The sequence below is a fragment of the Biomphalaria glabrata genome, chromosome 9 (genome assembly GCF_947242115.1).
Source record: "Biomphalaria glabrata chromosome 9, xgBioGlab47.1, whole genome shotgun sequence".
NCBI lineage: Eukaryota > Metazoa > Mollusca > Gastropoda > Planorbidae > Biomphalaria > Biomphalaria glabrata.
Window position 1 is genome coordinate 14719594 of NC_074719.1, and position 16968 is coordinate 14736561.

The window sequence follows — 16968 nt, forward strand, 5'->3', positions numbered from 1 at the left end:
ATATATAGATCCAGGTTCAATCTAAAAATATCTAACCTGGCTGACAAAGCTAAACGCTGGTAACGGTTTCGAATTTTCTCTAGTAGAAAGTCTAGATCCACTGGAACAAAGATGCCAAAATCCAGCTGCAGTCCAGATAATTAGCACAGACGTAGGGTAGATCTAGTAGAAATAAACGAATGTTAATCCAGTACTTCTCCAGTGTACTTCGCCAAGTGTAGATATATCCAGAACACGAAGTTAACTAGATTGTAGATCAAAATGACGCCCTGGCCGCCGGGGTCGCCACATCTGTTGATGTTCTATTTTGTTGATGAGTATATATATGTTACTGGTGCATGCGAGTCCATATGACACAACAACAGAATGAATCAAGAATATACTTAATAACGCAGGCTGATAACTTCAACAATTTAATAAACAATAAAAAGGGTACAGTCTTCTGTCGTCGCTAGCCTAGCGTCGTCCTCTAAGGCGTCTTGTCCGTTATTCCTCTTGTTCATAATCCTACTCTGTTCTTACTCGTCACATTACTTAGGAAAACCCCGATTCACATCAACTTCTACGCATCTTGTGTCATTACAACCTCGCCACCACATTTCTTTCTACGTCTCTTTTCTTTTGTCTCTCTTAACCTAATTGTAGTGCTAAGACACGCACACACACGTGACTATTAAAACCAAAGTGTAAACAAGAAAAAGATGACTGGGATTGAATTTAGTGTGAAAACCCACCATGCAGTATCGGAAGTGAGATGTTACAAAGGGAGAAGATGGTTTGTCCAGACGTAATATACCACAGAAAGAATACCAGAATAAACAAACATATTCAATTAAATCTTTCTTGGCTTACAGAAATCTGGAATTATGCTTAATAATTGTTCCATGCCCATAATATTTTGTTGAGCAATAGGAATAATTATAGATCTAACTGTAGATAACACCAACAAAAGTTGAATTCCTAAATATACATCAAACTATAAAAATGCCTTATAGTGTACTCCTACTATTCAATCACAAAACTCCGGTCCCCTGACAACAATAACAAATCTTCAAGCGTTGTCACTCTGTCCCAACCAATGGACCAATGAAATAATAATACTTAACAATAAATAAACATAGAATTCTTTAAATCTTACACCCAAGATTCTCTCAAGTGTTGTTTACAATATTATATACAAACATCGTCACCACAGTAACTAACGAAACATGAATCCATTATTTACTTTATTGAGAGATATAGTAGTAATAAGCTTTGTTGTTGTTGTTTTTTTTTGCAGGATTTTTTTACATTTTGCTTGATTGAGTGAATGCAACAAAGCTGTTACCAGGTATTAACACAATAAAGGAAAAAGCATTACATTACGCAAATTCTGTATAATTCTATGCAATACATCATTCTTTACATAAAGTGGTTTCTATAAGATATAAATATAGAGACTGACATTAACAGTAATTAATAGTGAGTTATAAAAAGCTCGTCTAACAAACTCAAAACAGGTAAATAATTGTCTTTACATCTACTTTACCTGTGTCTCAAACGTTGATTAACATTGATTGACATTTTTACTTAAAGCATTGTTTTCATTTCAAATAGTTTGTACTTGACTTGCTTTGTTTGTTTTTCAGCTATTGTAAAAGAAAACAATTCTTTATAATGACAAGAGCTACCAGCTTGTTGTTGTTCTTGGCTCTGATCACTTATTACCAGACCAATGCTCTTGTTGGTAAATTATTATTATTTTCCTTCTATCTACAATGTGTGAAAGTTGTAAAATAATATTAACTCATTAGCTGCCAAATAATACATTTATTTTCAGTGGCTAAAATTTGATGTGTTAGACACTAGATGCTATTGCTATTACAGATGAGAGTTCTACATGATTTTTTTTTTTGTTCATTACATCCTTTTCCTGAACGTAAATATGTACATTATTCAACCCTGAGTTGTTCCACTATGTCAGTGTTTCCCAAACTGTGTTCCGTTGAACCCTAGTCTTCCGCGAGGCCTGACTAGGTGTTTCACGAACTGCTGGAATAATGAACTAGTAGGCCACCACGTGAATTCATCTCTCTAAGACTTAAGCAAAGTGTTCTGCTAAATACTCAGAATGTGCAAAGTGTTCCGTCGAGGAAACAGTTTGGGAAACACTGCATTAAGTCTATTTCTATGGGAAAGGTTTGATAAAGCTTAAACATCACGTGTAATAAAGTTATTCTACTTGTATTCTTTGATTTCGTCGACATTTTGAATCGTTTCATTATAATTTCTCTCATCAGCTTGAAAATCTCAGATTTTGTCCTAAAACTGAAAGTAATTCGTACAAGACAATTTCTCTTCAGGATTTTGTATTTTCTCCATTAGTTTATAAGTTTTGGGTTACAATCTGAGATATCAACTTTTGTTTCTGATCATCACGCTATCTAAACCCTCTCCTCTCTTTCTCTCTTACTTTATACATTTACAATTCAGGGCCGGATAAGGGGAGTCTTTACAAAAGAGATTTAAAAAGAACAAAATATCTGAATGTACTTCAGACATTTGTTTTTTTTCTACCGAAAATATTTTGAATATTAAAGTTAAACACTGTCGTGGTTAAGACGTGTCGACTAGCAGATCCGGATTGACAGTATTGTGTCAAGTAGGACCTCACCCTCCATAAACTGAACAATATAGATATAGGCCTACATTCTTGTAATTAACTAACATATGGATATTAAATATTTTATTGATTAAATTGAAGTTAAATTTACAAGTACTCTATTTCTTTCTGTATGGCATGTTATTGCTATTAGATATATAAGTATAATTATTGATAACTGGATTTTTATTTAAGATTTTGAAAAAGTGTAAAGGCATCAACAAAGATCCTGCCTCTGCATTTATTTATTTATTTCTTGCAGACCCCGACGTGAAACTCCTGGTGAAAATAATGAGTGGTCTATTCAGTACTAGCAACGATGCCCGTAAAGAAAAATATACAGTGATAGAAGTCCCAGGTTTAATGGCTGTAAGTAGTGTGTGTGACTTTTATACATTTCTATGTTCCCTTTTATGAAAATAGAAAGTTTTATCGTTATCTTTAGTTAGTTTCAGACTTCAAAGCGGCGACTTACTTCTTTCTGCCTGCAAAGGGAACTAGTTCAATTTATACCACACCATCAGTCAAGTAAAATTATTCTACCTTTACCAAGCAAAACAACTAATTACCAATAGTTAATTAACTAATTTTTTTTATTGATTCCTGTTTTGACAGGTAAAAGAAATAATTGTGAAAATGTTCAGCTTGATCCGAGATTGGGTGTGGGATAAATAACGTGTGCAAACGTTTAACTAGACAGACAGACAGAGTGATTTGATAAAAGCTTTTTTTTCCAAAACACAAGGTAAAGCACATAGACATTCTATAAGAGACCTAATCTTCCCTAAAAGACCTCATTATGTTTTTAACGTTTTCTATAAAATCTGAATGTAAAGATACAATTTAATTTTGTATCATATCATAATTTGAAATCTTTCTCTCTCCTTCTCTTTCTTTGTTTCTATGTCTTTTTCTGCCTGTTTCTCTCTTTCTCTTTCTCTACCTCTCTTTCTTTCTCTCTCTTTCTCACTATAACTGTCTCACTGTCTTCTCTCTCTCTTCCTCTCTATCTTTTTCTTCATCTCTATCTTTCTCTTCATCTCTATCTTTCTCTTCATCTCTATCTTTCTCTTTATTTCTTTTTACTTTTTCTTTCAATCTCTCTCTCTATCTCTCTTTATTCATATTTTCCATAGAACTTCACTTGTCCTCCATAAGAGATCTCGACCTCTCAGTTTGTTTGTTTGTTTTACATGTTTTGGATGTTCCTTCATAGTTGAAGATTAAGACTAAGACTAAGACTGCTTTATTGATCCTTACGGAAATTTGTTGTGATTACAAGGACTCGTTTCTCATATAAAGACAACACAATAGAAAAATACACATAAATACAACAGACAACATAAAGAGTTCATTCAGCGACTACAAACAGGTATCTTGGTGCATTTCATGTTCCCTGATAGTTTACTTCCTAGTCCAAACCTCCCGCAGGACGACGGGGGATGGGAGCGGGCAGGGTTTGAACCCTCGACCGTCGATAAATCCGAACGACAGTCCAGCGCGCAAACCGCACGACCAGGCAGCCATTTGAGAACCAACGTTACAAAGGAATTGCCCCCCCCCCCCCCATTTTTGACAGAACGTTTTCAAAAAAAATATCAGCATTAAAATTACATTCGTAATTATTTTATAGTGATTTAAAACATGCCTTGAATTGAACAAATCTTGATACGGTTAATAATAATAATTTTATTTGTAAAGCGCTGTTAACAAACAAAACGTAGGCCCAAGACGCTGTAATAACATTACATAATTAACATTGGAGCTAAAATGACAAACTGATCTAAAAAAGTTTTGGCTACATTAAATCGTCTTGATTAAACTGCAAACAATTAACACCTCAACACCAGCTTCTTAAATAAAGGAAATGGACGAGACTTAGAAAAACGTGGATTGGAAACATTATTGACATAAATCGTATTTATTTTTGTTGAATTAAAAATATGACTTGGACTTATGAGTCACGCAAGTAAACAAAGTGGTATACATTTGCATTCTTAAAACCGCTACTTGCCCTTTGTATTGTCTAAGTTGATTCTAAATATTTTTTTCCTTCAGCAAGCTGGTATATACTACAGAAGTTACGATAAATATGGTTATAAAAAAGATATTTTTTTCTTGGCTGTGTCCCAAACTAACGGAGTTATAAGCCTGACATATCACAACATTACAAGAACTTTTTCTGAGTAAGTACATTTTTTTTTCAACCATTTCTCTTTGAACTTCTGTTATCAGCTTGCAAACTCTGCAAGGGGGTAAAAAAAAAAACTATGTTAACACGGATCTCGTAAAAGGCTCTAAAAATTTTCCTATAAATTTAACAGTTGATGCACATCTTAGGAAGAAAAAATTAGCTAATAGTCCACACAGGGAAAACTCTGGTTTTACAGTTATAATTTTTTTAAATATAATCTGAAAATTAAATTTGTTCGTAGGTCTAGGCAGACAATCTATATCTTGATAACTCATCAGCTGCACGGGTGTGCCAGAGTCGACCTGGCCTTACTTAGTATAGACCAGCGGTTCTCAACCTTTTTTGTTCGGCGACCCTTTATTATAATCTGCCGCGACCCCCACCCACACAGCACTATAAGAATAGACAATAACAATCCATATTTTCGATGGTCTAAGGCGACCCCTGGCAAATCGTCAATCGACCCCCAAGTTCATTTCGTCATAATATGTTAAGTTTGATAAAGAGTCGACATCTAAGCTCATGCATGCATTAGTGCATGCTGTAAGAAATCTTTCAAAACAAACACGAAAAAAAAATTAAATAATAAAAAAAAACATTTACAGCTATATATATTTTAATACTTTAAATGTATTTTCCTTTTTTCGATATCAAACAAAATTGATTAATTATCAATAATTAATTAGCTAATTTTATTTTGTTAATTCATGTTTAGCTTGGACATATTTAGACTTAGACTTAGGTACTCCCGCGCCGTTCGGCGCATTGGGAGCTGTCTCCATAGAGATCTGTCATTGGCAATGTCTGAAGCCTCCTCCCACCCGGTGTCCACAGTTCTGAGGTCCTCCATGAAGGTGTGGCGCCAATTAATACGAGGTCGTCCATGTTTACGCTTTTTTCATATTGGCCTCCATGTCATCGCAACTCTTGGTATACTTAGTTCATTTTGTCGTAGGACATGTCCCGCAAACCTCATGCGACGCTCTGTCACAACCTCACTAAGTGTTCGACTCCAGTTCAGCAAAGGATTTCCTCGTTTGAGACCCGATCTGTGTAACTGACTCCCAAAATCCGTCTCAGCCATTTTTGTTGAGCCACATTTAGTCTTTTCTCAATTTTGACAGAAGTCTTCCATGTCTCACATGCATATGTTGCTGTTGGAATGACGATTATGTTGAGAAGGTGTATTTTTATCTCGAGTCCAATGGCTTGGCTTGTCCAAATAGGCTGCAGCCTTTGGAAAATGCTCCCTGCCTTTCCTATTCGGCACTCTAAGTCATGGCAGGCATCCCCATCCTTTGTTATGATGCTGCCAAGGTACGTGAACTTGTCCAGCTCTTCAAGCTTTGACTCGCCAAGTCTGACGGGGGCACCCTTTGCCTTATATCCCACTCGCAAAATTTTAGTCTTATCCAAGTTTATGCGGAGGCCAATTTTGGGTGCCTCTCTGTCTAGGCGTCATTTCTTGAAAGCATTTATTTGTAACCCCGAGTAGTGCAACGTCATCAGCAAAGTCCAAGTCTGTCATTCGGTTTTGTTCAGGCTATGGAATACCTAAGGCATTCTGGTTCATTGCTCTCCTCATTATGTAGTCGATGGCTAGGAGGAAAAAGAAGGGAGATAAGATGCACCCCTATCTCACACCTGTCTCGATGCTAAAAAACTCGGTTGTTCCTTCTTCTGTTTTAATGCAGCAACTAATGACTGTATATGTGTCGTAGGATCTGATCGTTAGCCGTTGTTGGTACTAAAGACTTTATTCTATGATATTTCGTAGAACGAAGATCTGCTCTGTACAGGATCTGCCTCTTCGGAAACCTGCTTGTTCTTCTCTGAGCCTCTCATCTATAGACTGCTGAAGCCGTCTCAACTAAACAGTGCTGAAAACTTTTCCCGGGACAGAGAGGAGAGTAATGCCCCTCCAGTTGTTGCAGTCTACCAAGTTGTACTTTTGCCAGTCATCGGGGACTTTTGAAGTCCGCCAACAGAGATCTAAGAGACCAGTCATTCTGTTAACAATGACCTGTCCTCATGTTTTAGCATTTCTGCTGACACTATGTCTAGCCCTGGTGCTTTGTTGTTCTTTAACACTGAAATGGCTATAGTAACCTCCTCAGCAGTGGAAGCTGGAATCTGGACGCTGATCTAAATAACGGGTCTTACGATTTTTTCAAGAGATTTAACAGTTGGTGTACATCACTGACAAAAGAATTACTAGCTCGTTGACCACACGATGAAAACTCTAGTTTCACCGTCATCATTTTTCAAGTAAAAAAAAGGAAACAAATTTAAATTGGCTAGAAAACTAGATCTAGGTCTAGATCCAACATCGTTTTTCAAAGGACTATCGCGTTCGGGAATTTCCGAATGTAAGCCATTGCTTATTAAAGAGTTTAATAAATTAATGTACAGGAACATTTTGCCCATCGTCTTCCTAGTCTAGACCTAAAGGCCTACCTTTGGAATGTGTACATACATATTAAACATAAATGAACAGCAGCACCAGGGACCAAGTTTGTAAATGAGAGAAAGTAGTGAATTAAATGCGACGAAAATAAGGGACTGCGTCCACCAAGGCTCGAACCAGTGGCCCTGGAATCGACAACACCGCCTAGCGATAACGCACTAAGCGAACGTAACCTCTAGACCATCGTAATGTCAAAACAAAAATTTTTTTCTGGTCCAGTGTCATTTCGCCCGTATGCAAATTACCACCCAGTGGTCAATGGTCACATGCCCAAGCTAGGTCCTCGCCACATCCGTTGACCAACAATTTCAATAGAGCCGACACAGACAACCGTTAGGCATGTATTAGACAAACAATGGCTCTATTTAATTGTGTATCTCTCATAGTGAGAAGTGGACAACATAAATACATTATATATAGAAGCCAAGATTCTTCCTCGGGAAAGGGAGGGGAGAATAGGCGGGGTAAAAAACGTGTCATTGTTTTTTTAATACTGTAAAATTCATTAGTTATTAAGAGAAAAACAATCGCTCTATAAGTTGTATAAGTGAGGTATTGTCTTTTTAAAAAGGTATTTTCAATGTTTTTCTTGTTTATATTTTTGTTTGGTTTCTTATGTTTGTTTTTTTGTTTTGTTTAGTAATGTTGATTTCCCATCCATTGGCTTGAGTGAGTTGACGGAGTTTCCTTGGTGTGTTTCCTCTTTAAGCAAGTCCCAGGTTTCTGGTAAAACGCAGTTCGTTGGGACTAGACCTGCGTGTTCACGAGCGGTCAGTACTCCTGTAAGTAGCAGTAGACTAGTCTAATTGTTTTGTATGATATGTGTTTCTAATTTGTGTCTGATAAAATACTTTTTGGAAGCGGCGTTTTTTTGGGAAACAATCAAGATGTTGCTGCCGAATAGACGAAGCCGTTTTGATGCAGTGGTCGTTGTAGCGAGGGTCAAATGAAGGGGCCCTACCAGGTTACGCTTTCGAAGATGGTTTAACTGCACGAGAACGCCCTTATTTGTTTGTTAACTTAAATATTTTTATCTGAGTTATACGAGAAAGAATTGATAGGTACTTTTAAATATTTCATTTCAAAATCTAATTCCTTTGCGAAGCAAGACGTTTTGACTCAGCCGAATAGGCGAAACCGTTTTGGCGCAGCCGAATAGGCGAAACCGTTTTGGCGCAGTGGTTGGCGCAGCGTTAAATGTTTCAGACAGATTCATTTTATTACGTCTTGAAAAAGACTGATACATATGTTTTGTGTATGTGTTTGTGTTCAAAAGTATTTGTTTTAATGAGATGAACACTAGTTATTTTTTGTCCATTACATTTGAGCTTTCAGATTCTTGTCCGAACATCATAATGTTGTTTTGGTATACTCCAAAGTACCAGACTACGGCGCCGATAAGATCCTCCAATGGTTCCACCCTATTAACTAGCAAGGCGGGCATACTAAATTGCTGGACAAAACACTACAGCCTGCTGTTTGGTGACAATAGGCACGTATCGAAGGAATCGCTAGTAAATGTTTGACCACTCACCTACATTTGAAGAAGTTGAAACAGCAATTCATAAACTCAAAAAACACAAAGCACCTGGCTCTGATGGACTTCAGGCTGAGATATTTAAAATAGGTTGTGTCGCCCTAACCGAAAGGCTTATAGACTTGTTCGTTCTATGCTGGGAGAAGTACGTGGTCCTACATGAACTTCGAGATTCCGTAATCACATCCCTATACCATAAAGGTGACAAGTTTAACTGCTCCAACTATTGAGGCATTACACTTCTGTCAGGAGCAGGAAAGATCTTTGCACGAGTCTTGCTCGACCGACTAACCCACTCTTTGGTGGACGAGGTGTTATCAGAGAGCCAATGTGGCTACAGATTAGAGATGGGAAACGAACCGAACTCGAACTGAACGAACCGAACTCGAACCTCGCATTCGATCGAACCAAACCCGAACTTTAAAACTGATCGGTATGAAACGAACCGAACGAACTGTTCTTACCTTGACCGAACGTAATCAAAGATTTTGCAAAAATGTTTAGTAAAAAAAAACAACTTAAGTTTCAGTGATGATTCGACAGTTCTTTTGATGGCGCCGTCACATTTAATATTTGTGCGTTGATGAAATGGGAGAGTCGAAGAAACGAAAAGTAGACTCTGAATGTAGACACCAGGATCTTTGCCTTTTATGGAGCATGAAAATAAGCCAATATTTTGTATGGCCAAAGAGATGTTTGTTGATTTTTTAAAGACAACATCATGAAATCAAAAACATAAAGTGCTTTATTTTTGTAGATTTTGTATCTTTTCAGCTATGTGGCCAGGGATAAGAGAGTTGGCGCTTTTGTATCTAATTAATAATTGAATTAAACATTATTAAATGCACCTAATTATGCTATTACCTAATTTCAAAACACCGAACCCGAACTAGAACTTTAGACCTGACCGAACCGAACCAAACCCGAACCAAGGCTTTCGACACGGTCAGTCGCGATAGTTTGTGGAGGATTTTGGCCAGGCTAGGATACCCACCTACGTTCTTATCCATTCTCATTTATGTGGGACAAAAAGGCCAGATTACACACAATGGTGACCTCTCTGATTACTTCCCGATAGAAAATGGCGTTAACCGAGGCTGTCTACCTGCCCCAACTCTATTAGCTATTTTCTTGGGCGTAATGCTGGGTTGAATGAGGCAGCGATTGCACAAAGGCATCTAGATCTACATCAGGTTTCGCTCGGACGACGATCTGTTTAATCTTCGACTTCTACTATCCCATACAAGAACAAAGGAGATGGTCGTAACGGGGCTTCTCTATGCCGATGATAACGCCCTGCTAGCTCACAATGAACATGATCTCCAGAAAGCGGTCAATGAATTTGCATACGCTGCCGCCTCTTTCGGTTTATCTATAAACCTCGGGAAAACAAGTAATGTTCCAGAAGTTAACCAATAAAATCTACTCAGCCCAAAGATTACCGTAAATGATCGATCATCTGTTTCTGTGGCCTACGGTTAATGAGGATGTCATGTGGCCAGTACAACGACCAACCGCCTTTACTTTTCCCCAAATTATGTCAGGTACCCATTAGAGCTGGGTGGACTCAGTGGCGCCCGAAGATCCCGAAATTAAAAATTAAGTCTACACCAGGATTCGAACCCCGGACTCTGTTCGGTAGACAAGCGCTTTACCGCCTTCGATTTGAATAGAGGTATTGTAAAAAAATGTGAGAACTGATGGATGTTTTCCTGTGAGTTTCGCACATATCGCCTCTAATGGTGTATTTTTTTTTAGGGAAAAGCATTTTAATATCGTGGTCTTAGGTTTAATACCTATCATACTTCCAGATATGTAATTATAAAGAAGTCAAAACATTTAATAACAATTTTGGAGAGGGGAGAGGGGGAGAATATATACTATATCCTATATAGTTTAGTGAAAAAATGTTTATTATAAAGGAGCCATAACGGACCGCACAAAATGATGACGCCAATAGGTAGCGTATCGTTTCAGTAGGTCTCATCTTATGTATGTTACTTTAATCGCCTCTAAGTCTCCAAAATGTATCTCCGAAATGTATTTCTTAATCATATAAGTGGTAATAGGCATGCCTAATTCGCGATTCTTCAAGGCTAAGGTCCCTTGCACACTAAACGGTTTTCGCCGAACCTAAAAAAAAAAGACTTACAGCTGAAGGTGTGAATAAAAGCATGGAGCTTTCACTTTAGACCCCGTGACGGTGAGATGGCACTTTTGAAACAGCCGTGTCTTAGACTCAGTCCCGCCGTATATGTTAAAATAGTTTGATAACAGGGTACATTTAAAGTTGCTTCAATTTTATTGAAAGAAATCTAAGCGTTACTTAATTTTTTTTACGCAAATTTAATATAGATGACATCTCTAGTCTTGATCTAGGAGTAAATCTAGGTTTAGACTAGATCTTAATAGATATAAATCAGAAGTATAGGTCTAGTATTAGATCTAGATGTCCCTACAATGATAATATCAATAAATAATCATTAATGTTTGAAGCTCAGGTGGCTCAATTTTCACGCATCTGACTGTGTCAAAATCACGGGTTCGATACCCGGTTTGAACCAAAATCATTTAAAAATCCTTTAATTGTATATTATATTTTATTTTAAGTTTCTTTTTAATGGAAGTATTGTTTGTTTTTTATTTCTATTAGCCTTCTGTGAACTACACGGTAGTGTTAACATGTACAGATGAAGTATTAGGACAAGGCACTGAGATCACTACTCTGACTAAATCAAGCAGGTAGTTGTTTAACCATATTTAAACTTGATTCAATGTGCTTGAGTTCTAGATTACATTAATACAGTGCAGAATCATACCTTGTAAATGACAGACGTTACTTCAAAAGTATAGATAATTACGTCCAACACGTATTAATATTTCAATCTAGTCATGTGTGTCAATCAGTGACTTAAAATCTGTCAAGTCGTTGCTTTTCCTGGCTGATTCAAGCAACCTATTCCATAGCACTAGGGAAGAGAGAGCACTTTTAGAAGTGTGTCCTACCTAAGAGATGTGTCTTTATCTTTGTGTTTTTAAGAGTATTTTATTATTTTTGTTTTTGTATCCGTCATTGCGTACTGAAATACAAGGCATCACTTAGACTTTGGTCAATTAACCAATGTAGACATGACGTGGTCAATTAACCAATGTAGACATGACGTGGTCAATTAACCAATGTAGACATGACGTGGTCAATTAACCAATGTAGACATGACGTGACTTATAATAGGCTGGATTTCCACTTCCTAAAGCTGTGACTCTAAGCGAGATATGGACTCCTTTATAAGTCCAGATAGTCAATGTCAATGACAAATATGATTTTCGGATACGTGAAGGGATAAACGAGTTTCTGTTTAGGCTAAATAATCTATAACTTAGGCACCACATTTCTGTACAGCTAGATAAACGATAGTTTATGCCCCACATTTCTGTATAAGCTAGATAAACAATAGTTTATTCCCCACATTTCTATATAAGCTAGATTAACGATAGTTTATTCCCCACATTTCTGTATAAGCTAGATGAACAATAGTTTATACCCCACATTTCTGTATAAGCTAGATCAGTGGTTCCCAAACTTTTTTGTCTCGTAGACCCCTTGCCATGTTTTCTGGTTTTCGGTAGACCCCCTGCTCAACTTGCTCAACTTGCACATTTTTGCAAATTCATTAACATTTTTTAAACAAATTTCTAACTGTAGTGAGTTGAGGAGTGAAAAAGTAATTTAAAACTACACAACATAGGATATTATGTTTAATATACGAATTTGTCGTTCAATGAAGTAGTCTTTTCAACATTAAATATTAATGAATTAATTAATTAATATGCCTTAAGTATCATTGTAAAAGGTTTTGCATAGAGCAGTTTCTCGTGTATTTCTTGATCTTTCACGTGTGGCTCAAATGTTGAATCTGCTGAACTGTTTTCATTAACAGGAGATGGGTCAAAGGCGAGTAACTGGAGCCTAAACCAGTAAACTTCAAGCAGGAAGGGCTCATTAGCCTTGGCTTGCTACCCACCTAGCAGAAGGAAAACTGAATTCAAACCTCTGCTGCCTTGCTACTATACCCAAACATGGGAAAGGTCTCGTGGGTCAACCCTAAGGAAATAGGAAGGAGACGGTGACCATTAGCGCCATGTATTTCTGGGCCGTCCCCTCTTTCTCTTTCCTTGGGGGTTCCAGGTTAGGGCTTGAAAGGGTGTGAACTATCCATCTCCAGCGTCTCTGAAGGATAACTACTTCAGTGGGTTGCTGCTTTGTTCTTTGCCACAGTTCCTCATTCAAGATCTTGTCTGGCCAGCGGATCATAAGAATTTTTCTCAGGCAGGTATTGATGAATAGCTGGATTTTTTTCATGGTGGTTATGGTGGTTCTCCAGGTCTCCGCGATATGGGAGCAGATGGGCAAGACGTGGCGACAGTTGGAGAGATTCGCCCAGAACCGAGATGCCTGGAGGAAGCTGATTGGTAACCTATGCCCAGAAGGGACTACAGGCATAGATGAGATGAAATGGTGACCATTAGACAGTTTGTAGCACACAGCGCTTTACCTTGTCAGACCAAACTGTATTTATGTATTTTGCAAAGATTTGCATAAGAAGCTTTTAATTTTATAACTCATGCCACCGAAGCGACCTTGAACTGTATTGTTGCTTAACGAAATTCTTTTAATAATAACAGATGTAGGTTTGTGCAAAACGGCTGGTAGAATCAATGTTTGACCTTTGCTGTTTTCCGTATTTTGCTATAAGGAAAGAAATCTCGTAAGACTCTCACAAACCATCATCTTCTCTATATGATGTCGAACTAAGATTGTGCGGGTCTATTTTGAACTTTGAGTGTTTGAAAGTTTTTAAAATCTTTATTTTTGTCAGGGTAGCATTGTCTCAGATAATCTTCCAGCGAACCTGGTTCAAATCGTCATAAAAAAGTCACTTAGGCTTGTTTGACAAGGAAGGAATGAATCCCAATTGTAAATTATTAATGCTGTACTGTCTACAGTTCTTTTCTTTTTTTTTTTTCGTTCTAAATATTAGTTACATGTAGAGAAAATTAAGCTATTTAAATAAGTATTGAAATTGATTACAACAATTTTTCCTTTGAATAGCAGGATTAATATTTAAAGGATTAACGAAGGTACAAATCATATATTAGTGTATGCAATAATTACATTTGTGGAATGTGAACATTAAATGTTCTTAAATGAAATCTATTATCGTAGACCCCCGTGGGCATCTCATGGACCCCCAATTTAGTTTTTTACTTTCGTAGACCCCTTGGAGGTCTTCGTAGACCCCTGGGGGTCTATATAGACCACTTTGGGAATCACTGAGCTAGATAAACGATAGTTTATACCCCACATTTCTGTATAAGCTAGATTAACGATAGTTTATTCCCCACATTTCTGTATAAGCTAGATAAACAATAGTTTATACCCCACATTTCTGTATAAGCTAGATAAACAATAGTTTATACCCCACATTTCTGTATAAGCTAGATAAACAATAGTTTATTCCCCACATTTCTGTATAAGCTAGATTAACGATAGTTTATTCCCCACATTTCTGTATAAGCTAGATAAACGATAGTTTATACCCCACATTTCTGTATAGGCTAGATAAACAATAGTTTATACCCCACATTTCTGTATAGGCTAGATAACAATAATATTTGATAATAATGTGTGTCAAAAATAGAAAATTTGATGTTAACCTGTGTCCCATGTTAAGAAATTAGATGATAATGTGTGTCCAAGCTAGGATATCGAATGGAAGTGTGTGTTCATGCTATGATAGTTTGTCATAAACTGTATCCATGTTAGGATATTTATTAATAATGTATGTCCAAGTTAGAATTTTCGATGATAGAGTGTGACCTTGTTTATTTGACTGATGTTTATTTGTGTTCTGTTCGATTGAAAAAGTTTTATTTCTTGTATACTCTTGTCTGTCTATTTACTATATTGTAAAACTAATCTGTGTTAGGATATTTTATGATAACCTGTGTCCATGTTACGAGATTGGATGATAATGAATGTGCATGTTACGATATTTGAAAGTGTATGTCCATGTTAGGACATTTGATGATAACAGGTGTCCATGTTAGGAGATTAGATCATTATGTATGTCAGACTTTTTGATGATTGCGTATGTCCATGTTAGGGTTACTTCCACTCTATTTATTATATTGTATCACTAAAATACATAAGCATTTCTCTAAACCAAGATTTCATTTTCTTTTTCTAGTTATTTAATTCCAGATGCACTCGAGCCTGATCCAGTCGTATATAGCACAACATGCAGTTAGTTCACCAGGATGAGAAATTCTTGCCCTTGAAACAATAATTTCCAATTTATTTTGTTTCTAGTTTAAATTCTTTTTTGTTTACTGTAGACATGCTGATATTTATGTTCCTCCTACATTGCTAAATAATAATTTATATCTTTATGTTATATAATTTTTGAATATTAAATTTAATTTGGGCAAAAAACAAAGATTTTCTTTGTGTCTTACTTTTGTATTGTTTTTATCACAATAAACTACAAATCTATTACCATCAATGTTATTTTTGTCGCACCTATAAATTATGCACATTTTAAGAAAATTTCTGAAAGTTGTTCTAAAACTTCATTTAGCAACTTCTAATATCTACCTGTTTTTTTTTTTTTTTTTCATTTACACTTATAGCATGTAAACTACAATCCCACTTTTCAAGTACCTTGGCTTTATCCGTAATATATATATAACAAGAGGTCGTTAGTATAGAAATTGACGAAATGTGTTTGAAAAAATCTATAGCCATATTACACGATCTTTGGGGCTCGCAAAGACCTACCTTCAGGGAACAGAACCAGGAAAAAGAAGAAGAGGCAGACAGAGAAAGCGATGGGAGAGCAACATAAAAGAATGGACAGGCCTGCCATTGAAAGAGGTTCTAAGGCAAAAGAAAGAGAGGAATGGAGAAAGACGGTCGACGAATCTTGCATGGTGCATTACAAGATCCTTAAAAAAAAAAAATCTCACGCAGCAATGAAACTGCCTTCGTTTCCCCTCCTGCATAAAATGGCAGCGCACAGTTTCATTGACTCTCTTGGTTATTTTGTCTTGTCATTTGCACCAATGGATTAACTCTTTAATAGGAATCCTCGTCAATTTTCCTGATCTTCCGATAGCTCTTTGCCAAGTCACAGGTCTTAACGGCCTGTCAACGAGTTATTGGTCTAAACTACCCACAGCATGAGCGTAGCCAGGATTTTTTTCGGGGGGGGGGGGTTGGTGGGAAATAAGTCTTTCCCCCCACCGCGTGTGCGTGCGTGTGTATGTGTACATAATTAATCTTTATTACATTCTGACCTTTCATTCTTCAGGAGCGTTTATTGTACCCTAGAATAGGTTCTTCCTGGAAAAAAATTATAGACTCCCCGCCATTGCCAGTAAGGTTGTCTGGGGGAGCGCCGTAAGCTGCCGCAGCGCGGAGTGAGCCCCGCCGCCAAGCACAATTTCCGGTAGTGAAAGCCAACAAAATGTATATTCTGAGGTGCATTATCCTGCTATTTAAAAGTTTTATTCAAAATCCTAAAATGCTATTCTTACTGACTTAGATCCTCCCACCATGAAAGTATGACCCCAACTTGTACTAGGATGTCCCTGTTTGCGCTTTCATCATATGGCCTCCATGTCATCTCAACTCTTATTATGCGTAATTCATTTTGTCGGAGAACATGTCCCGCAAACCACATACGACGCTCTATCACAACCTTACTAAGGGGTCGACTCCCGATACGGCATAGGATTTCCTTGATTTAGACCCAATCTCTATAACTGACTCCTAAAATCTGTCTTAGCCATCTTTGTTGAGCCACATTTAGTGTTTTCAATTTCGGCAGATGACTATTCACTGCACTTTATTAATTGACTTCAGCCACTGGTAGAAATGTGTAACCTCTATTGACTAAGCTCTTGGAATTAGGTGACTGTAGTTTGCTTTAGATTTTATATCTAAAAGGGAAGTTTTATCGTCAACCTCAAAACTCTGTAGGGGGATTTTAACCTCAGAACCATCTGGAGGGGTTTTAAACTTTAAAAAAAAGAATCTGGAGGAGGAGGTTTAAACTCAAAACTCCACA

The 16968-nt window shown here is 37.1% G+C and overlaps 1 protein-coding gene across 2 annotated transcripts; it reads left to right on the forward strand.

The window, feature by feature from the left end:
- The first annotated feature begins 1283 nt into the window (after nucleotides 1-1283).
- On the forward strand, nucleotides 1284-15325 carry LOC106076802 (uncharacterized). Of its 2 annotated transcripts, none has more exons than XM_056039867.1 (7): nucleotides 1284-1330; nucleotides 1629-1726; nucleotides 2904-3010; nucleotides 4700-4827; nucleotides 7943-8084; nucleotides 11493-11581; nucleotides 15088-15325. In XM_056039867.1, exons 2-7 carry the CDS (start codon nucleotides 1657-1659, stop codon nucleotides 15146-15148), a joined length of 597 nt encoding a protein of 198 aa, XP_055895842.1. In that variant the 5' UTR covers nucleotides 1284-1330; nucleotides 1629-1656; the 3' UTR covers nucleotides 15149-15325. The 2 variants fall into 2 exon arrangements, with proteins under 2 accessions (XP_055895842.1, XP_055895841.1); XM_056039866.1 differs by lacking the exon at nucleotides 1284-1330 and adding an exon at nucleotides 1432-1499.
- The last annotated feature ends 1643 nt before the right edge of the window (nucleotides 15326-16968 follow it).

Coding starts and splice junctions, on each gene's coding strand:
- LOC106076802 (XM_056039867.1), top strand. CDS start 1,657: ATGACAAGAGCTACCAGCTTGTTGTTGTTCTTGGCTCTGATCACTTAT. Junction 1,727..2,903: donor CCAGACCAATGCTCTTGTTG/GTAAATTATTAT, acceptor TATTTCTTGCAG/ACCCCGACGTGAAACTCCTG. Junction 4,828..7,942: donor ATTACAAGAACTTTTTCTGA/GTAAGTACATTT, acceptor TGTTTTGTTTAG/TAATGTTGATTTCCCATCCA.